The sequence below is a fragment of the Ruditapes philippinarum genome, unplaced genomic scaffold (assembly GCF_026571515.1).
Source record: "Ruditapes philippinarum isolate M1 unplaced genomic scaffold, ASM2657151v2 ctg786_1_1_1_1, whole genome shotgun sequence".
In the NCBI taxonomy this organism is placed as follows: domain Eukaryota; kingdom Metazoa; phylum Mollusca; class Bivalvia; order Venerida; family Veneridae; genus Ruditapes; species Ruditapes philippinarum.
Genome location: NW_026858762.1, coordinates 92,085 through 114,925, shown reverse-complemented (window position 1 = coordinate 114,925; position 22,841 = coordinate 92,085). Strand labels below are relative to the sequence as shown.

The 22,841-nt window shown below is 31.1% G+C and overlaps 3 protein-coding genes across 3 annotated transcripts; 1 reads left to right on the top strand and 2 right to left on the bottom strand.

Annotated features, from left to right (window-relative positions):
• Nucleotides 1-2,199: 2,199 nt before the first annotated feature.
• LOC132754169 (doublesex- and mab-3-related transcription factor A2-like) lies at nucleotides 2,200-4,206 on the bottom strand. The gene is made up of 2 exons (XM_060744763.1): nucleotides 3,672-4,206; nucleotides 2,200-3,338 (listed from the first exon to the last, which is right to left on the bottom strand). The coding sequence occupies exons 1-2, from the start codon at nucleotides 4,111-4,113 to the stop codon at nucleotides 2,665-2,667; spliced, it is 1,116 nt and encodes a 371-aa protein (XP_060600746.1). The 5' UTR covers nucleotides 4,114-4,206; the 3' UTR covers nucleotides 2,200-2,664.
• A 6,348-nt stretch (nucleotides 4,207-10,554) lies between these two features.
• Nucleotides 10,555-16,715, top strand: LOC132754167 (pancreatic triacylglycerol lipase-like). Its single transcript, XM_060744761.1, has 12 exons — nucleotides 10,555-10,633; nucleotides 11,309-11,467; nucleotides 11,728-11,999; nucleotides 12,494-12,640; nucleotides 12,902-13,010; nucleotides 13,141-13,257; nucleotides 13,629-13,748; nucleotides 14,084-14,199; nucleotides 14,892-15,024; nucleotides 15,327-15,447; nucleotides 16,138-16,332; nucleotides 16,588-16,715. The coding sequence occupies exons 2-12, from the start codon at nucleotides 11,389-11,391 to the stop codon at nucleotides 16,655-16,657; spliced, it is 1,479 nt and encodes a 492-aa protein (XP_060600744.1). The 5' UTR covers nucleotides 10,555-10,633; nucleotides 11,309-11,388; the 3' UTR covers nucleotides 16,658-16,715.
• LOC132754168 (uncharacterized) lies at nucleotides 16,660-22,665 on the bottom strand. Its single transcript, XM_060744762.1, has 8 exons — nucleotides 22,334-22,665; nucleotides 21,614-21,778; nucleotides 20,658-20,728; nucleotides 19,783-19,822; nucleotides 19,399-19,545; nucleotides 18,824-18,982; nucleotides 17,259-17,342; nucleotides 16,660-16,820 (listed from the first exon to the last, which is right to left on the bottom strand). Exons 1-8 carry the CDS (start codon nucleotides 22,344-22,346, stop codon nucleotides 16,774-16,776), a joined length of 726 nt encoding a protein of 241 aa, XP_060600745.1. The 5' UTR covers nucleotides 22,347-22,665; the 3' UTR covers nucleotides 16,660-16,773.
• Between the last annotated feature and the right edge of the window lie 176 nt (nucleotides 22,666-22,841).

Genomic DNA, 22,841 nt, shown 5'->3' with positions numbered 1-22,841 from the left:
TACTGTAATCTTAAACATGCAAACTTATCAAACTGAATAGGCATCAAAATTTGAATAATTACATTTCTTTATGAAATTTCCTTTCTTATTCAGATTTTTAAGATTTGCGAATACATGTATTGCTATATAATGAGTAACAATTATGTGAGATGATCCTTGAATTATACTAATATGTTATCAATTTGACGCTGTCATCATTAAATTCTTTCAGGCAATTTATAAAGTTATTTAAAGGGTTGGCTTTTGTATCATTTACATTAATTTCTTAAAATATTTTATAGTTAAAAATAGCGCTTACAATTAAAAACGCATTCTGCTCAGATTGTGTTAAAACCACATGATTGCATAATTTATTTTTTAATACGAATGAATTAAGAAAGTTTTGCTAACTGGTAAAAAGTAGCGCTGGATGAGCATTAATTTGCAATTAAAGTAGTAAAATGTATAGACGGTGTTTTTTAACTTCCATACAAAATACTTAAATTAATCACTATAATTATATAACTGAACTGAATACCAACAGAATAATAAAATATTGTTCAGCTACATGACACAAGAGTTCGTTCTTTGTCGGAAAGCGTATTAAGACTAAAAAAAGCATTTGAGAAATAATGATAATATCATTTTTGAAGTCTATTAGGCTTTAAAACAATACAGATTTCGCACTGCTATTACGATGTTACCAGATCTTCTATATACATGTACATTGTTTTGGTGGATCTATTGATAAACTGACCATAACCCTCTAACCCCGAGACTATTAACGGGAAATATATTATATATCATGCTGTTAGAAAGCACCTGGCATTGTATATAAATATTGTATATAAATGCCCGCTGGATCTTAAAGATATTTGAAAGTCGACAGTTTGCTTTAAAAGAACTTATTTTACATTGACATTAGAGATACTCCAGATCTATGCAAATCTGATATTTTCCAGGCTAATTCCAGGGTAGAAACAAACTTTAATAGTTACAATTTAATAAATAAAGTGATATATGTTAAATGAAGTCGGTGAAGTCGGTGATGAATTTCACTATATGTTAGTGTGTCCTTTTTTCTGTTTTCAAAGAAAGCGATACATCCCAACTTACTTTTTCAGTAGACCAAACGTGTTAAAATTTAAGGAATTATTATCAACAGAAAATTTTGATCTTCTTAAAAATATTGTATTTTTAGCACGTTCTATTATTGAACATTTTAAGACTAATAGCTAGAACAAGACAGGCCTAACGATTTTCTAAGTTAACTTCAAATGAATTCAAGTTCTTCCTCATTTTCATATATTGCTCCCTGACTCTCTTAGTAACGAACGATTTAATATTCATAGCCTTTCTTAGCGGTTGTAAATATTTGCAATATCGTAGTATTGTCTAGGTACGTGAAAAGCGTGCACCTGTAATGACATATTAGTATTTTCTCACGCCACCTGATATTCCTTTGCATTAGTTTACATTAGTATGTATGATAATTTGATAAATAACTATACAATTTATAGAAGAAATAATAACAAAATGTGTTAAATTTTTTTTATTTTTTTAGTATCATAATGCTCTACTACTCTTTTGTTACACCTTTTCTAGAAGTAAACATATATATTGTATTACATACATGTATGTTCATGTACTTACTATTTATCAGTTAATCATAAATGTATATTTGGAAACATAAACAACATTTCAGCAGTTTTGACAATATAATTACTGTCCCCATGTGATGAAAAAAGTTTAAAGTAGAATTTGTATTATGTATCATGTTACCCACTCTTTATTTTATGTTAATCAGTCATATTGTTACTATTGTGACGTGGCTTCTAATAAAAGTGATTGTTGTTGTTGTTGTTGTTGTTGTTGATAATAAGTTCAACACGTTGGCCGCTCTATTGAAAACAGTGAAGATATATAACGGTAAAAGTTTGTTTATATCCTATGATCAGATGGGGAGTGGGGTAGGAGGCACATTTGCTGAGTTTCAAATGACATCTAAAACATTTATGCTAGTCGACTATTTCACATTTAGAACACTTTACTATCATGTTTGCATCCTATAATGCCTCATTACATGTCACTCACCTAACTGTTACACCATTTACCCATTTTTGACATAGATATATCTAAGTGATGTGATATTGGGAAAGGGATCTTACATATACTCTACTGTTATACCATCAATAACAGATTATATAGAAAAACATCATATAAGTTTTGAAATAATTTATTATAACATGACATTTGAGCAGATTTTTAATGGTAGTTATGAAAACGTACATCATAATATTTTGTTATAACTTGTACATAATTTTTTTACTTATCTAATTAAAGATATTACATAAATAATAGACAGTATACAATTCGATATCAAATAATATCTTCGTTTATTAATGTAATTTATCACAATTGTGAAGAAATGCAAAACTGAATGATTTACAGAATATATTTCTATTTCAATAAAGTTATTTATTGTTTCCCTTGACAAATGCACTAGTATTTTAGCAATAAACTGTACAATTCACATGTAATATTATGTCCCAGATTTGACATTAACTATAATATCTGTCTCTGCCAGCATTGTACAATCATCATAATAAGTTCACTTTATAAGCATTTTATTTATATTTTAAACACCACTTTAAAATGTCACCGTGACGTAAAGTTTTTGTTCATTTATCTAGACTCTGTGGGTCTGTCCTGTGTAAAGTGTGAAAACGGGTAGGAGGAGTACATAACTGGTTTAGACACCGGCGGGGACTGTGGTAGTCCGGAGGATTGTGGAAGTCCGGAGTAAGGATGGTAGCCCGAAGCTATACTTGGTAACATTGACTGATACGGCGTTGTAAAGAGTCCATGTGTGGGAATCCCACCCCATGTATATCGCAGCGAACTTAAGGTTTGCGAAGCCGCTAATCCTGAAATGCTTCTTGGTGTAAATGCAGATTTAATTGAACTGTCTATGGTGGTTGGAGGATATGTTGGTGCCGCAATAAACGCGGGTACCGGTTCTGATCTTTTAGAAAGATGGTCAGATTCTGACTGTGAGTTAAATATTTGGTCGATCGCCTGAACTACGTCTCCCTGGCAACCGTGGAGAATTAACTGCAATACGTGTCTTTTCATATGAGGAAAAATGCGACGTAGCATGTCCATAGATTTGTTCAGTCCGTCTTGACTGTCTTCTGGGTTGCTGTGTAGATTGAACGTTTCTGGTACTGGAGATTCAGAAGAAGATGTGGTACTATGTGGTGACACTGACCCTCGACTATCTGGACTGTGAGCGGTGTCACGTAATGCCATTCCTAATGCTGTTGTATAACTGTCTTCAATACGCATTCGTTTCGCTGCTGTAAAATATAATAAAAGAATAATAAGTAATTGATACTCAAAACATGCACACATTTGATAAAAAAAAATGCAATGTCATAGATGAATATAAAACATACAAACACACGTAGTTTGTTAGGATAATGTATGTTTAATAATTATAGGTAATAATTATATAAGTTAACAAAGACGCTTTAACATTTAAAAGTGTTAATTTAAAGTAATGTTCAGATGTACGTTAATGATATTTTCATCAAATAAGGAACTAATTATTATATGCACTGTTAATGATATTTTGATCAAATAAAGAACTAGTTATTGCATACAATTTAACATTAAACATAAAAACTTACGAGGAGGTTGTTCGTTGTCGCTAGAATCACTGTAACTGCCTGTTGAGCCAGCCCGGACTCTACTCTCTGGGTAAATCGACCCTGTCGTCTCCAGTCCTTGTGGAATACTGTTACTTTGTGACGCATAAAGATACCCCATCTCCCGAACTTCAGTCTCTTCTTGTGCCTGCTGACGTCTTAGGGCAACCTGGGCCGCCATTACTCTCTGACGCTCAGAAATCAACGTGCATTTCGCGCAAACACAATCTCTCCAGCGACAATAACGTTTATGTCCTTTTAATGCTGAAACAACGCCGTGGTTCCTGCATCGAGCACATTTTGGTGTTCTAGGATATCGATCAACAGTACGTAGAAATAATGGTCCTGGAATAGTAACAGCAGCTGTAGTAACAGGCAGATTATCACCTCCAGTTATTCTATCGTCATCCACAGTGTTAGTCATTGTGATATTAACAGATTAACAGTTGAGAAAAAAATGTTTATTCTATGACAAGCGAGTAGCCTCCGTCGACAAATGTAAGTGAATGATTTTCCTACAATAGTGTGTGTTATATACGACTATTGAGAAATCCAACCCCTTTTTGCAATATGATACTTGTCTTTTGTACGGAGGGAAATTCTCATTGGCAGAAAGAAATGAGTGACACTATTACGTGTACCTGTAGGAGAGAGTAATAGTTATTTTGTCTTAAAATATAGTAAAATAATTTAGTTTAATATGTCAAATTTATCATATTATCCGAGACTTCTTAACAACAAGTAACATAATTTACTTTGCAGAACAACTGCCGTCTGTTTATAATCAATATAAACATTTTATGTGATTAAAATGAAATTCTAATATTTTTAATTATTGTTTTCTTGTATTTCAAATGTTAGATAAAGACGCACTTGTAGCTTTTGCTGAAGGTCTGCCTAATACGATGCTATTTTAAACATTTCTTTCTAAGATAAATGTAAACTATTAACATTGTTAGTATAAGTAAAATAGATGTTATAATAACACAACAAAATTCAAATACATAACTATTGTAAAGCACGTATTTTGCTTACTGTACATAAAAATTTGGTTAATATATAAAGTAATGTAAATTGTTTTTAAAGTTACAAATGATATATACATAAACGACATAAACACATACAAATATTCTAATCAAAAAACAAAAAATACCACACCATTGTCGTATAAGTGGAATTTCGTGTAGTATGTTTATACAGTTCACAACAATTGAACACAATAGTAATTCAATTTTATTTCAAATACCTGGACGATATACGTAAAATAAAATAACATTTTTTTATCTTTTTTTTCAAGTAAGATATTAAAATTAAGCAATGAGTGTTGGGGAATACACTCATATAGATTTTTGACCAATGGAAATTGTTGTATAAAACTTCGACTGTTCATTAAAGCGTTCTGTCTTTCTAACATTTTAATTTAATAATAATAATAATAATTATCATGATGATGATGATAATAATAATAATAATAATAATAATAATAATAATAATAATAATAATTGTTTAAAGCACAAAACTTAGCGTGCTCGTCTGGTTAAAAAGCAAAATTGTCAAATATTTTAATATGTTATGTGTTTGTTATATATCGTTAATTTATAATTGTTTGTTTGAAACAATTTATATATTAGACGCATTTTTTTTTATAAAAATTGCTGAAGTACCGAATTCGTATTATATATATAGAATAATCATATTCTTATATATGTATGACTTGAATTAACCATGTTCGTTTGACATGAAATACTAAACATAAAGTGCAGAATAGAGGTTTTGAGTAAAGGAATGGGTGTTAAAAGGCTTTAATTTTAAAAAGTAACGTCATTTAAAGGACATCAATGCAGAAAGTTTCTGTAAATAATGTTAGGACAGAGCAAAAAGAATAAATATTCAACTAGTGAGATGTGACAACTTCAATCAGTAGTTTCCAATTAACCCATCACTAATCAAAGAAACCCGCCAATGCTTACTCGCTTCATCTCATTCATCATCTTAAATGAGTAATATCACGAAATGTTTCTACCGTTATACGCGAGGTAATCCGAACCGTTTTCTATCTATCTAAGGGGCCATGTCAATGTAAAGTGTCGCCGTATTTTCACTTTATCAGTGCTTTTATCAACACCCAAATTCTTATTTTGTCGCGACTTGATGATCAAGTTGGCGGCTTTCTTTATTAAGGACCCTTTTCAGTCACTTTCATCCTTGACTATACTGTAACTAACCAGACTTTTACAATGATATCTGATAAGAGATGTAGCAATTTTGTGTAACACTTAACATGTTCAATGTGTTATATTAGTTCTTGTTTTGACACTTGTACTTATTTGACATCTTAAATTAAATTTAAACTGTAATAATCCTCTTTATATACCTTCAACATACAACGTTTTATAGTTTGGCTTCTTGTTACCAAAATATCAGAACTCTTTGAATAATCTTTTTATCGTTTTTTAAACATATTAATAAACTATGAACAACTGACTGTAAATAACAATGTTAAAATATCCTTTAAACTTTTTTTATTTAAAAGAAGAAAAGAAAAGAAACTACCTTTAACTTGCCGAGGAGGAAATGTTGACTTTCAGGCACAATTGATTATCTATTAAATATTTGATTTGGGTAATTTACTTATTCACATTCCCAATGTCAATATTTTGTTTAATATTAACAATATTAACAAGTAACGTCTATATAATTTATGTTCTCATAAAGTGTCAATAACAATTGCATTTATTTGTAAATTTTCTAATATATATTTTATGGTTATCTGAGGTTATGTAAGGTTTCGGAGAACCTAATGTTCCACGGGACAGTTCACACAGAACTGGAAAGAAGAGATCCCCGAGATCAAGGAAACAGAGCAGAAACAGATAGTTGAAACCCGTAGAGTTGGTTTTATTGAAATTGTCTATGAGAGACAATGGAAAGCACAACATCTCTCACACCCCCTAGCACCGGCTTAAACAGGAATCGAGACCATCAAAATGTAGGGTCAAAATAAATAGCTACTGTCACACAACACGTGTACTTAACTATTGTGTGTATATAATCATAAAGGAAATGGGAGATAAAGGTGCATTTTGTTATCCCTAAGTCAAGGGTTTTGGGGTCAAAATCTCTTTGCTTTTTACGAAACAAATTAACAAACTGTTTAACTCTGAGTAGTAAGTTATTTTTTTAAGCCGTAAAGAAATATTTGCTAAAATATTTGCTAAAAATTATCCGTATTCTTTTTATTTTTATTTCTCTATTCATTTGTTTTTGTAAAAATTAGATTTTAATATATTAAGCATATTCATCTATGAATTGATATTTATATTCACATTTCTCTTTCATGCCATTAAAATGTCAGATGATTTATAACTAAAATGTTTAATTTCAGGTTGCTTATGTATCTATGTGTAAGTTTCACTATTGCTGTGTGTTGAGCCTTGCCTAAATAATAATAGATGAATTGGAATTGAATATTAAAAAAATGATGTAACAGTTGCTTAATTATTAGGATGTGTGACGTATTGTCTTGCTTGTCAAATATAAACTATATATTTTCTTATCCAAATGGCGACTTTTATGACATTATTTTTCATTGTCATTGTTTTAAGCTGAGTTCATTAATCTGAGTATTAATATTTAAACATTTAAGAATTGTGTTTAGTTATTTCTATGACTAATAATATAAACATGAACTTATTATTGTAACCATCTCTACAGACAACCAGTTGAGACATGTTTAACAATATCTTGATGAAAGTGTCTACAACCTTTTCACGTGCAATACTACCCTTGAACGCTCACGTGAAAATCATTGTACCTTTCTATACATGACTATTGGTGTCCCTTAATCAAAGGTAACTTGCTACAGTATTATATTTAAATGAGTCAGTAAAGTGGCTCGTGTCAAATGATATATCGTTTCATCTTGTATTATTGTACTGTAAGTTCTGTCGCCCTCTTTTTACATTTAATAACAAGGTTAAACGATGATTTTGTGTTCTCTTATACACATAGTTGTTGATCTTATCATCATGAATGAGATAACGGGGGAAAAGACAAAACTTGGCAACAACATTTTCAAACGTTTCACGACTTTTACTATATTTGTACGTTTATATAAGGCAACGAGTAAAAGCTTATTTAATAGGACGGCAATAAAAACATAGATAGTCTTCACCGTTATAGAATAAATCCTTTATGCATTATATAGACTATATCAAGACATTCTCTGTTTTAAATACCATTTTTGTTGCTTGGGCTTTGTAATGAGTTGCACAGTCTGTTCTATTTAGGTTTTGAAAGATTCAATCTCAGTTAGATTTGTTATCGTTATAGCCGCTAAAATATTCCATTCAAGTCACTCTTCCAAAAAGCCATTAATGGGTTCACACTCGTAGCCATTTAGCAATTCTGCTACACCTTGTCTTCGAGTTGGTCCAAGGCGAACTTAACGGTGTCAATTAAAACAAAGGTGTGTAAGCTAATATAAATACTTACAATGAAGATAGATAAGTAAACTATTTCTTACAATAATGTTATAAGTGGTTTTAAATTACACTGAAATTTTGTTGATTTGTATTAAGATCTGCTTTCTGTAAGTGATATTTATTGATATTACCTAGTATTGACAAAGTACGTATGCTCCTTTAAAAATATGATCGAATTTTCATTGACTTGAAGTGTAAAAGACTATATATCTGCTGCAAAAATCATTGGTTAAATAAAAACAAACACACTACTTCTAATATGCTTGTATGAACTAAATATGGAAATAAATTAGCTTAAAAGCGAGTGGCGCATGTACGAAATTAATGCTTAACAGATTCATCTCTTTAAATAGCAGAATAATGTTCTGTTTACGTACAATGTGTATTACATTCTATGTTTGTTTGTTTTTGGGTTTACGTCACATCGACACAGTATAGGTCATATCGCGACGTTCCAGCTTTACTGGTGGAGAAAGACCTCAGGAGCCCTTCCGTGCATTATTTCAGGCACGAACGGGCACCTGAGTAGAACCACCGACGTTCCGCAAGCTAGCTGGATAGCTTCCTCACATGAAAAAATCCAATGTCCCTGTCGGGATTCGAACAGTCCCTGTCGGGATTCGAACACGCAGCGGTGAGGGGCAAATGGTTTGAAGTCAAAGACCTTAACCACTCGGCCACGGACGCCCCAACATTCTATGTTACAACTATTTCAAGAATCGGCCATAAGATAATGAAATTAATATTATTTTCACGTTGATGATCTTTAAACATTTCATAAGATATACCTTTATAACTACTGAGTCTCGTAGCTTATGCTCTAATTTACACAGTATCAGGAACTTCTTATAGATAACAAGAGAGAACAAGCCTGTATATACATGCTACTCAATTTGGAAATAACCGGTAAAATTCAAACAAATCAATCATTTGAAGCAATCCTAAAAGTGTATTGTTGCATTAAAATTACATATATTAACGTTGTTTATGAACAATTGAATACATAATTCAAGACCCGTAATCGTTGATTTGTAACTTTGTTATTTTGTTATAAATAAACTACAATGATTTTTCAAAAATAATAATTGTTGTATACCTATTTCAGTTACATTTTATATAATTAAACATCTGATTAATTGTGTAGTATGAATAAAAGCTAAATTATAGCCTGTCACAAAATATCATAATTATATTTGATATGAATCAATTAGGAATTACAGAAAGAAAGTAACCGCCAGTGTTGCTTACAAAAATAAGCTAGTTCGTCACTGATAACGTTTAGTGTGTCAACAACTTTCGCTCGATTTATTACAAATACCAATTTTTTTTTTCATTTTTGTCCTAAGTAGTAAGGTATTGCTGAATCACCAATGTAAATCTAAAATTATTGTGATTTATTATAAACTAAATGGTTCCCCAAACATTCAAAAACGGTTATATTTACATTGAAATTGACAATTTAATAATACATTTGATTTTCTGTATATATTGTAATAATCTGTCTAATTATACTTGTTATAAACACTTTCAATTTTTCTCATATCGTTTTTCAATTAAACAGCTATTAGCACTTTACGTGAAGTGATCGGTTGAAAGATAGTGTTTCAATTTCTTTCGGTTGGTCTTATGTAGGACCCCCGGTAGGTAGATCCTCTATAGATAGCATACATTTTACCTGAGAGATTATAATAAAACAATGGAGGGCTGGTTTATAGTTATTAAAATAACTAAACTAAATGCTTTTCTTTTTTAGACAGCATGCCTGTAATGGCCCGTCTTCATTGTTTATCTACTTTGTTATTCATATTTTAATAAGGTTACTCTAAATGTTTTACTTATTTCGTTTTAAAAGTGTGAGAATAGCTAATGATGTGAAGTATTTAACGCCTGCAGAAACTGAAACGCTCCAAGTAGAAACACAGGTGGCAGTATCAGTGTTTGGACACCCCTCCCCAACCCTGTCCCTGGACCCCTCCTACAACCCTGAAAAAAATAATTCAACACTCCAAGACTTATTATAAGATACCAAATACAAAACCAGCGATAAAATTATTTAAAAAAATCCAATTTCAAAATTATAGTTATCGAACCCAATCTGTCCCTGGGGTGTCCAAACACTGATACTGTCACCTGTGAATAGAAAAACCAGGTTAACCAAAAAACATGATAAAGATTTTAATCTTGCGCAATTAATTATCAAATGTAAAAAAACACTACTCTATCAATCATTTAGTACTAATTTGCTATTAAAATGACATCCACTTATTTATGTAAGACAGATCTTTAAAAAGTAACTATCATTCTTGTTTTGAATGGTCATATATAAACACATTTTACAATTAATGAATATTATAAATGTAAATTTATCCTGCAAAGAATTATCTTCTGGGCCTCATAATGGAAACAAAAGAAGAGAAATAAACATTGTATATGTTTACAGATCACTGAGAAGCCACAAAGGTGAATATAAGTAACACTTTCCACTGATTCACTGAAATACAAGACAATATAGAATATATAGACTGTTGTAAGACAAGACGCTGGTGAGGTGTATTATATGGTAGAAATATTTCTACCCGGCGTTGTAGGAGGTCAAACTAAATGTTTCAATTTTTATCATGTGGGGGAGAAATAGATATAGGCGAAAGTTTCTTAAAACAAAGTTATTTTGACAATCACGATGATAATCTAACTCTTGTGTCAAAAGTTTCGATCGCTTGGGGGTATTGGGTGTAGCCAATTAGTTTATAACCTATCTAAGACGTTCATATTTATAGTGTTACACATAAATAAATTGTTTACTACAATATAGATTAATTTCGAACTTATTTCATTTACAAAAATATCTGAAAACATAACAAAAGAAATTGTAATGATCTTGTTTTTAACCTTATTCATTAAGAATATCATAATTTACTATGAATCAATTAAATACCATAACAATGCAATATAGTCATTGTAAATATTTTATTATTAAAAAAGTTTTATTTGAAAATTGCGGAATATTGAATTTTTGAAATTGACCTAAGAAGTACGTCATGTATTGTAGTTTTCACACAGTAAACAGACATTTCATATTTATATACATGAGACTACGACTGTATGTCTATGATAAAACATTGAATTCCTTGGCAGGTCAAATAAGTTTATCTCCGGTCTCATATATACCACCATTCTTGAACTTGATAATTAGTCAAACACACACCGGGAAGACAATGGAACATCAAATGTTTCACCTTGTCTTTCATGTCTTATTTCTCTTCACCGCCGTTGCTGCAGAGGAAATTGAAAAACGTATGTATGAAAATCTTACAATATTTAGATAGCTATACATGTATAAAGCTGATTGGTATTAATATATTTAAAGATTAGCGGACAGCTTATTTTTGACATGTATATTGTCATTATGTTATCATTGTAAACAGCAAACTAAATTTTAAGTTGTCCCAGAACCGTGATTACACCTAATTTAGTCCGGTTATAACACTGCATGTCTTTTTTTATTCTTTATGAAGGTCAATGTTTTGTAAGTATTTCTATGTGTACTTTTCAAGGTTCTACTGTGTGTTATGGTGATCTAGGATGTTTCAGTACAGGTGGTGATTTTACTAGCCTTCATAGACCAGTAAATCTGAGCCCTGCCTCACCAGCATCCATCAATACCCGCTTCTTGTTATTCACAAAACAAAATTCCCGAAACACCGCCTATCAACTTCTGAACGCAAACAATTTTAACAGCATCAAAAATTCCAATTTCGTTTCCTCGAAGAAAACAAAAGTTATCAGCCATGGTTTCATTGAGAACGGCTTTACAGACTGGATGATGGTAATCATGTTTATGCTTTATACTTGTCTAATCTTTACAAAGATAATTGATATTAGCCGAGCTTTCTATCCACATATCGAAGTTAATGTATGATTTTTATATACTCTCTCGGAGTTGTGTTAAGTTTGGTTTTCTCGACCTTATTCAGACCCCGTGTCTTTGTGATATAGATCATACGTATACTGGTTCACAAAACCGCTATTTATATGTTCAGATAAATATGAGTTCTACAGGTCATACAAATATGAAAAAATAATATTTCATATTTATATTTCACCATGTGTCAGATTTTGTCTATGTAGATACCTTGATATATCAGAATCCAAAATGTTGATGGTAGATTTGGTTTACGATACCAATATCTAACTTCAGTTAATCTTTTCTTTGTTCATATAGCAATACCGGAACAAAGTACAACTTTGTACTTTTATTTCCTCTATAATACATAAAGAAAATAAAGAAAATTTGTAAAAAAACATCTGGTTTATTTATAGCAAATGAAAGACGAGCTATTGAAGTACGATGACTATAATGTGATCCTACTTGACTGGGGCGGTGGTTCCAAACCTCCTTACACACAAGCGACGGCTAACACCAGAGTTGTAGGAGCAGAACTGGCTAAACTTATCCGAGTCTTACAGGTACAGTCGTACATATATTTCCTGCTACAAGATATAATCATCGTTAATCTAATAAAGAATTGAAATTAACTTTTTGCATGGAATGTTTTGTCTCCTACGAACAATTATCATAAAGTATGAAAATTAATTTTAATGAGCATGTCATATTCTTATAAAGTTCTATTAAATTTGTTTAATTTCAAGAAATTTTTTATTTTTGTATAATTTTGTTTATATGGTTTATACTGAATAGCATCAAAGTGTTGAGATTTATTATTTAAGGACCAGACAGCGACCAGAGCTGAAGATTTTCACTTGATAGGACACAGTTTAGGAGCACATATCTGCGGATATGCTGGAGCAAGAACTCAAAATTTAGGACGAATCTCTGGTAACTATCTCATGATAAATCAAATTCATTCTTTAATCAAATCGCAATTTTATGCATGTTGTTAATCGGGTGATAAGTTGGATTTATAATGCTATACCTTATTCAATAAATTTATCTTCATATTAACCAGGTCTGGATCCTGCAGACCCATATTTCCAGTACACACCAACTAGCGTAAGACTGGACCCTTCAGATGCAACATTTGTTGATGTAATGCATACAAACGGAGCAAGCATTCTTACACTTGGTAAGGAGCATCAATGTTTATTTGAATGACGCTGTTACACGTGTACTTCGTACTAGAACTTGTTTTTCATGAAACAAAACACATCTATCTCAGTAACTATAAACAGAACCTCTGACAACAGTGTCAGTGCTATTTTTGGCATGCAGTCTAAAGCGTTGTGTTTATTTGCTTGTTTTCTAATGCATTAACTTCTTCCTGATATGGATTTAAAATGTTGTAAAAACTCCAAATAATCTTTGTCTGTAAAATAAAATGTGTATTTTCTTTCATTTTTCGGAGGCAGTAAACATCCTTTGTTAATTTAGACAAAGCTCTATCTTGACCATATCTTTAAATAAAAGATACATGTATATGTTTTATATGATGATAAGGTTATGGTATGGTACAAGCATGTGGCCATGTAGATTATTATCCTAATGAAGGACTAAATCAACCAGGATGTGACGCAAACCCTGTAACCAAGCTTCTAACGGAGGGAGATATATACGAGGGTTTGTTTTATCTAGAACGTTAAAATACTATATGTCCTCTTGCTACGTTCCTTGACTACTAGTTTGTTATATATAAACTTCAATGATAGTGCATGTAACAATACAAATTTACATCATACATGAATATCATAAACAAGATTAATGTATATTTGTAAATATATGTTGTATCTAGAAATATGGGATATATTATGAATACCGTACTCTTTTTATCCCGCAAATACTTTACAAGGACAAAACAATTCTACAATTATATTACAAGACATAAAGCTCCGTGTGATATTTTACCTCACTATAGAAGTATGTATGCTGTTTATTCTTCATAAATGTATATTTAGGCGGGAAACAAATCGTTGCATGCAGTCATTTGAGAGCACATCATTATTACACTGAATCTATCAACAGTAGATGTCCATTTAACGGCTACTCTTGTTCAAGTTACGCTGATTTTGAGGTATGTTTTATACTTTAATGCACTATCTCTTTTAAACAAGTATTTTGTGCTGACATGCTAGTGAATTTTAGTGGAAACTCACTGTAAAACACCTCTTGATGTTACATTGATGTTACATTATTTGATTATTAACTTTACTTGTTGTGGGGACATACTATGCTAATCCTTGACTTAAATATTTTAATGACAGTAAGCTATTGAAATCTATGGAATTCTAACTCTAATTTGAATAAAAGAATGAATAATCTATGTATGGGAAGCTGCGTACATGTTCTGTTAAGTTGGTCTTTTGATAAAACAAAACTGCCACTTTTTGAATGACACTAGATATGTATATTGTGACTACCAATGCTATGTAGAATTTTAAAGATAATATATCTACTTTGTGAAAATTATAAGCATGTTTATTTTATATTTACAAAGAGACTGTGTAGCAATTATCAATATTTTTTAATACCACATTGTATATCTTTAATTTTCCTTGGTTATAAATTTTGTGCATAAGTATTAAAAGCAACAACAACAAAAATGCATGCTATTGTAAGCGGAGAACAATATCGCATATGCTACAAAACAAACCTAAATATAATTGTTCTTCAAGTCTTGAAATATTGTGTCTGTATTAGTAGAAATCACATATTAAAGGATAGACGTTTTGATTGATATAATGAGTTGTTTATGTTATATTCTAGCGTGGACTATGTCTTCCTTGTAGCGGAGGACGATGTGGATATATGGGATTCCATGCAGATAAAACAAAACCTCCTGTAGGAAAAACACACGTAAAATACTTCTTAGACACTGGAAAAGTTGCTCCGTACTGCCGTATGTTTGCGATATGTTTTCTTCTGTCCATAAGACAATGTTGTGATGCAAATAAAATATTAGTAGTTTAAAAGTAATCAAGATGATCGTCTTTTTAACGAGAAAAAATATTTCAACATAACACATAAATACCATTAAGCATATTATAGAAAATATCACTTTGTTGGAATATGTATAAACACGTGATCTTTGATCTATTTATCTGGAATATAATTGGGGAATTTACAACTTATTTCTATGTTCATTTATTATATTGTAACGTGCAGAAATAAGTAGTTTATTCAGAACGTTATGTTTCAAAGGTTACCATTACCAAGTTGATGTGCAATTTGGAAATCTTGGGGCTAAGTCACAAAAGGGAACGCTTTATATTAACCTGATTGGTAGCAACGGGCAACTGGGAGAGCAACAACTAAACACAGAGTAAGTCATACTGATGTGAAAATTTATGTTTAATATATTTGCTCTGTTTAAAAGGCCCCTGTTGTATGTGTAAATGAAATTTTAAAGTAAGATAGATATAATAAAATGCGGGATTTAGTAATAAAGAGACTTTCAACCATCATCCGAATAAGGCTAAAATTTATAGACAATGACTATATTGATTTGAATGATTACTAAAGTCGGACATTGCATTAATTAGCAATAACGTCGTATTAAAGGTATAGTAAACGCAAAGCAGGGAAAGAAAAACTTAACGGTATTTATCTTCAAAACGGTAAAGTTAAGTGAAAGGCAGAAGATATGTGATGCCATAACATATTTTTGTGAATGGACTAACTGACCATGGAGAATTCATACCGTATTTATTGAATTCAGAAAACATTTGTACAAATGGCCACTTTCAAATAAAATATGGTGAACAGAGATTTATACTCAAAATAAATGCCAACTGTCTGTCTAAGTAATGTTTTGTAACCATAGAAATGTTCCTTGTAGTAATGATGTATTTAAGTAAGATATAACATGCATGTATAAATTAATGTTTTTAAAATACATGTTTAAATCAGTATAAGATTGGTAAGTGGAGACAATTTTATCTGATGATTCCATTACTTAGTTACTACTAGTGTATGATATACTGAAGTAACACATGAAACATATATTCCTCAGCGTGATGACAGTTCAGCCTGGACATACATACGGTTTTATGCTAACTTCCACACATGACATAGGTGATCTCACTCAGATGCAGTTTAGATGGGAGCTCGACTCTCATTGGTACAATCCTTTAACATGGTCCCTCTTGTCGTCACATACCATTCAAATAGACAAAGTCGACATCGTTAATGGTGAAACCGATGCCAAGTATGTCCACTTTTTATATAGATACAGTTGAAAATATTTTGGTTAATTTGAAGAAAATCACCTGGATTTAATACTTTGAAGAAAGTAACGATTCATTAAAATTTATTATTTGTTGAAGTACTCAAGCAGAATATGAGAATTTCTTTTTTTATTTAATATATTAAGCGACTTGAAAGTTTTATCAAAGGTTGTTAAACTTTGTGAAATAGATAGTTATTTGTTATTTTTCTGATAGTTAATATTATACTATTTCAGGAAACGGTTTTGCGGATTTAATGCCAGTGTAAAGAACTCGGAAACTAGAACATATCAACAGACATGTTAATGTATGAAATAATGTTGTATTCTTTGAAACGTATCAGACATAAACCGAATATATTATAGTTTTGTTATCATAATGATATGAGTATATGTCAGGTAAACATGTAAATCAAGCATCCTTTATTTCTCCGACAAGCTTTTTATAGTAATAACTCGCTGAATCCAGTCTGAAAGTAAAGTAAATATAATTGCCATTATTCTTAAAGATCTCGGGGTAAGGAATATTACATAAAAGCACAGTCATGGCCAGATTATTCTTTATTCAAACCATATCAGTCTTTCCAAATGACATACTATGCATGCATTGCATTTCAATTTATGATAAGATACCCCACTTACTTGTTATGTAATTCTCGAGAATGGAAATAAATTTCAATAGGTAACTTACGTCAAGTACGTGTATAAAGCGTCGTTCAAAAGATGCCATTTGGTTAATACAGATAAATAAAACGTTTAAAATTAAATAAAATTGGCGGTTATGATACTGGCATTTATGTTTCGTGTCAATTAAATAAATCATGAAAAAAAATATGTAAATTTCTATAAGGTGCTTATATCATCTTTAGGGATTCCGTTTTTTTTCTACTTTATAAGATCATAATTACCTGTATATTTGAATCTGTCGCCAGATCCACAATCTTCCATCATTTCATCGACTTCTTCTTTCTTTAATGGATCATTTCCATTTTCTGATAAAAGAAAAGATTAAAAAATCATAAATGTCATAAATATCGTTGTATTATGATGGGACTAAAATATATATGCACATAAAGGGAACAAATGTGTAAATGTTAAAGATGTACAGTATTACCTATAAGCATTGTATAATTGCGGTGTTCATTATTGCCAGAAAGACAAGTATAATTACCATGTACAGTATTACCTATAGGTAAAGTATAATTGCGATATACAGAATCATCTATTATGAGTATAATTGCGATGTGCAGTATTACCTATAAGTACGGAGTATAATTGCGATGTAAAGTATTATCTATAAGTAGAGAGTATAATTGTGATGTAAAGTATTATCTTTATGTAGAGAGTATAATTGCGATGTACAGTATTACCTATAAGTAGAGAGTATAATTGCGATGTACAGTATTACCTATAGGTAAAGTATAATTGCGATATACAGAATCATCTATTATAAGTAAGGAGTATAATTGCGATGTACAGTATTACCTATTAGAAGAGAGTACAACTGCGATGTACAGTATTGCCTATAAGTAGGGAGTATAATTGCGATGTGCAGTATTACCTATAAGTAGAGAGTATAATTGCGATGTACAGTATTACCTATAACTAGAGAGTATAATTGTGATGTGCAGTATTAACTATAAGTAGGGAGTATAATTGCGATGTACAGTATTACCTATAACTAGAGAGTATAATTGTGATGTGCAGTATTACCTATAAGTAGAGAGTATAATTGCGATGTACAATATAACCTATTAGTAGAGCGTTTAATTGCGATGTACAGTATTACCTATAAGTAGAGCGTATAATTGCGATGTACAGTATTACCTATAAGTAGAGAGTATAATTGCAATATACAGTATTACATATAAGTAGAGAGTATAATTGCGATGTGCAGTATTACCTATAAGTAGAGAGTATAATTGCGATGTGCAGTATTACCTATAAGTAGAGAGTATAATTGCGATGTACAGTATTACCTATAAGTAGAGAGTATAATTGCGATGTGCAGTATTACCTATAAGTAGAGAGTATAATTGCGATGTGCAGTATTACCTATAAGTAGAGAGTATAATTGCGATGTGCAGTATTACCTATAACTAGAGAGTATAATTGTGATGTGCAGTATTACCTATAAGTAGAGAGTATAATTGCGATGTACAGTATTACCTATAACTAGAGAGTATAATTGTGATGTGCAGTATTACCTATAAGTACAGAGTATAATTGTGATGTGCAGTATTACCTATAAGTAGAGAGTATAATTGCGATATTCAGTATTACCTATAACTAGAGAGTATAACTGTGATGTGCAGTATTACCTATAAGTACATAGTATAATTGTGATGTGCAGTATTACCTATAAGTAGAGAGTATAATTGTGATGTGCAGTATTACCTTTAAGTAGAGAGTATAATTGTGATGTGCAGTATTACCTATAACTAGAGAGTATAATTGCGATGTGCAGTATTACCTATAAGTAGAGAGTATAATTGTGATCTACTGATGGAACCACTGTTGTCTATATCTTCTGTTTGGAAAGCCTTCAGTAAGACATCCTCGTCAATCATACCCGATTGTGGAAGGTTTTCTAACATTTCACAAAATTCCTCAAAGTTAATACTTTCACTTCCTGCAACATAAATCAGTATCAGTTAGTGATTAGGCTGTTGATGTAGCATAATAAATTTATTGAAAGGTTTGACATTGCTAAGAAAGACTATATGAGAAATAAATGAGTAAACATATTTGAATAATTAATCAATTTCATCTTTTACAGTCATTGACTGTTCAACAGTATTATTATTCACATGTATGTCTGCATTTTATTTAAATCTCTTTGGTATCTAAATGGACTGAAGTAAGCATATTTGTCATGTTGCGGAGGCCCTATACTTTCGTTTTCAAAAATAATCACGACGCCGAAGGGAAACAACTGAGTAATGCATAAACATCAAAGAAAAGAAAAACGAATGTTTCAATCACTACAAAAATCCTAACATTTTGCTTTGAGTGCATACTGCAATTTTAACGTTTGGTATAACATACCGTCTTGTTTGACGGCAATTAGAGCGTCTAGGAGTTCTCTCGTCGGATTACATTCCGAAAATACAATGTGTGGAAGTTTGGATAGTGGAACCTCCCCAGTCTCGTTCCTAGATCTAGCATGTTCTCTCCATAGATCAAGGTAACTAGCTGTAAAACAATCAATATGTTACAACACATATCGTATCTAATGAGATATAAAACACACCTAATGTACATGAGCCTATTGTTATCTAGATAACAGAAATAACTTTATATTCATTTCTTACAATTAATCAAGAACTTGCTTTAGTTACTCATATATTTCTACTAAGGGTTTATAAAAACATTTTATTGTTGTTTATACAGTTCAGCCGAAAAGAGCTTTAACGTCCTTGATTTAAATACCTTTATATTTCCTAAGTTTGGCATCTGGTGTAAGGTCTTTCTGTAAAATAAAAACAAAGGAAAATTAATATATGTATATATATTATTTTATTTGTTAAATACATTTAAGCTAAAGAACAGAGTAGCTTGTAGCTTGTATAAAGGGATCATATATTTTCTCACACCTCACAAGTAACAAATTATTGAAATGCTTAAATATGGGGAAAAAACCATCAAAAGATCAGTGGGCTGTATATCTGCAAATTAGAAAACACGTTATAACTATCCATTGGCAAATCAGGCTGTTGTACACAAACATTACTGGAGTTAAACAATTTGAAAATTCATTCATTGAAATAATTCAAGGATAGAAATTGAAATTGTTTTTGATATTATATTGTCATATTAACACAATAAGAATTGATAACAATAGAACAATTTAGCCAATATTGATGTACACCAGCGTAAATAGAAACAATATTACTTTATTTCTTGCTGTTTTTTAAATTCTATTTATTATTTTTGTTGGGTTTTATGTCGTACCGACACAGAAAAGGCCATGCGGTGACTTTCTAGCTTTTGGTGCCCTTCCGTGTTTTATTTCACATGCACCCGAGTAGAACCACCGACGTTTCGTAAACGACCTGGATAGCTTCCTCACATGTATGAAATCCAAAGTCCCTGCCGGGATTCGAACCTACAGTGAGGAGGAGTAAGTGTTTTCAAGTCATACTTAAGAACTCGCCCATAGATGCCCATGCTAGCTGTTTTAATATACATGTAATATGAAAGTTATATTCCAAATGTTTTACGTGAGTGCACCCTGTGTGCTGAAGGATTTAAGCCATCATGTAACGGTAAATGATATCATAAAAATACATGAAATATTGGTTAACCTGATTAGCTAGTTCTAATGCGAGTTTTTCTTTTGTATTGACGAACATTTCGTGGTCCATACTGGTTTGAGCTGAAAATTAAATGCAGCCACATGTGACACAATATATTGTTTGACATAGACATACTTATATTGTAATTACAGAATATCAAAATAATAGATAGGTAACGTTCTTTCTTCAATACACTTAAATACATTCTTCAAAGTTAATCTGCTTACTTAAATGACAAAGTCGACTGTGATAAGCTACTTAAGACGACATTCGAGGCAGCTCCCTGAAGCTCAATGCTTATTCAAATCATTCTCAGACAGGTTACTGAATCTTGGACTTTATTGTAACCATTCTCGAAATAGCCTTCAAATAACTAGCCAGTGCTAGCGCCATATAAAAACACCAGCACTCAAACGATGAACCCTAGGTTGAGAGACATCTACTAGTAGTACATCTACTTGATAGTGCAGCAAATTCATAAAATGAGGAAGTGTGTATAGGTGTTTGACATCAATGTATACTAATATGGAACACGTCGATATTGAGTTTGTTTAACGCACACTATGCGTTTTCAAAAAAGACAACATCATTGACGAAATAATTTGCTTCATTTTTGGTCATAGAATGTTGTTTTTAATTTTACATTATGTATCTTGATCAGTGATTCAGCTCTCGTTAAGTTACCTCAAGAAGAGGTATATAAACCATTGTTCAGGACATGGCGTATATTCACCAATGGTAGGGTGCTTTTAACAACTGGCTTGTATGATATAATGAAATACATAAGAGAAAACCTAAAAATGAATAGAAATAATAAAATATGCTATCATTTATAACTTACGATATTTTAGAGGTAAAGATTTATTTACATTACATATAATAATGTACAAGTATTCACATTTCACGTAAAACGTTCTATAGAGTATATAACAAATATAGTTATAAAATTCGAAATGTAAACATACGTGTTTGTCCATCAGAGACAATCCTCAATATTGCAAAATTCGAGACATCTACGCCTTGCTGTCTTAAATATCTTCCAAATTCATTAACAGACACTTTACCATTATCATCCACGTCCATATCTGTCCACATCATGTGACCAAGCACGCGCTCAACATCTATACCGTCTGTAGTGATAAAATATAAAACTTTATAAAAACATGTAAGATTACATATTGAATGAATGTTACGTCGATTTCTATGACATGTGTTTATGAATGACAAAATGCTATCATGTTAACATTATATGTCTTCACTTCTGGTACAGGAGTGATCAGTGAATGCCCCTCCATGTTGACGATATCTTGTAAATACAACATATTGTTGTCCTATATTCCTTTCTAAAGAAAACACAACAACTGACATACATGTTCTTATGGCGGATAAAGAGGTGTAGGTTTGAGTTAAACAAGATATTAGGTTTAACGGAAGTTCTCAATTTTGGAAACTTGTGTGACCGCATTTCTAGACTTCCTTAATATATTGGAACCAAATCCTCACATTTTGTATGAGAATGTTTGTGAACATTGTTGATTACAATATTTAAAACAATAAACATATGCAAATTATTTAATTTTGATAAAAAACGCTTTACTAATAAAAAAACAAGTGTTTAAGTTTGTGGTTAAAGGACCAAACTAGTCATAAGAGAAAATTACAGAGAAAAAGAAAAGCAACCTTACTTGCACCATCCATGATTGTTGAGTTACTTTTCTTAAGTCAAAAGTCCTTGTAAGAGCATGTCAACATATGTCCTTTATATATTAGTATTTAACACATTATATTATGTAAGATAGACAAAAATAATAAATAAATCATTTTCTATCTAGTACTATTACAATACAACAGAAAGCAGTTTTGTGTATCATGAAAATGTTAACATATATTCATAAATTAAAATAATTATTTCTCCTGTAAATTAGAGACGAAACAATTTTAAACAATTTAATTGTTAATCAGAAAGTCAGACCAGGATTTTTCTCATATTTCTTTAAACACAATAACGTAAACGAATATCTATTTCAAAGCGGTTGTATTTCGTCTTTGTTTTCGTCATTTATCGAAACATGACCCGACACAAAGACAGGGTAAATTTTGCATAAACAAATTATAATAATGTAAATAAATTAAAGAAAGCAATTGTTTGACAACTAAGTTAAAGAAAGCCAATAGCAAATTGTTTGACAATTA

Bases quoted from the DNA above. Each gene is read 5' to 3' on its own strand.
- LOC132754169 (XM_060744763.1), bottom strand. From the start codon at position 4,113: ATGACTAACACTGTGGATGACGATAGAATAACTGGAGGTGATAATCTG. The intron at 3,339-3,671 runs GTAAGTTTTTAT...TATATTTTACAG, and splicing joins CGACAACGAACAACCTCCTC to CAGCGAAACGAATGCGTATT.
- LOC132754168 (XM_060744762.1), bottom strand. The intron at 20,729-21,613 runs GTATGTTTACAT...TTTAATTTTCAG, and splicing joins TGTCTCTGATGGACAAACAC to CTCAAACCAGTATGGACCAC. The intron at 18,983-19,398 runs GTATGTTATACC...TTTATGTTGCAG, and splicing joins AATTGCCGTCAAACAAGACG to GAAGTGAAAGTATTAACTTT.
- LOC132754167 (XM_060744761.1), top strand. From the start codon at position 11,389: ATGGAACATCAAATGTTTCACCTTGTCTTTCATGTCTTATTTCTCTTC. The intron at 14,200-14,891 runs GTATGTTTTATA...GTTATATTCTAG, and splicing joins CAAGTTACGCTGATTTTGAG to CGTGGACTATGTCTTCCTTG. The intron at 16,333-16,587 runs GTATGTCCACTT...ATACTATTTCAG, and splicing joins AATGGTGAAACCGATGCCAA to GAAACGGTTTTGCGGATTTA.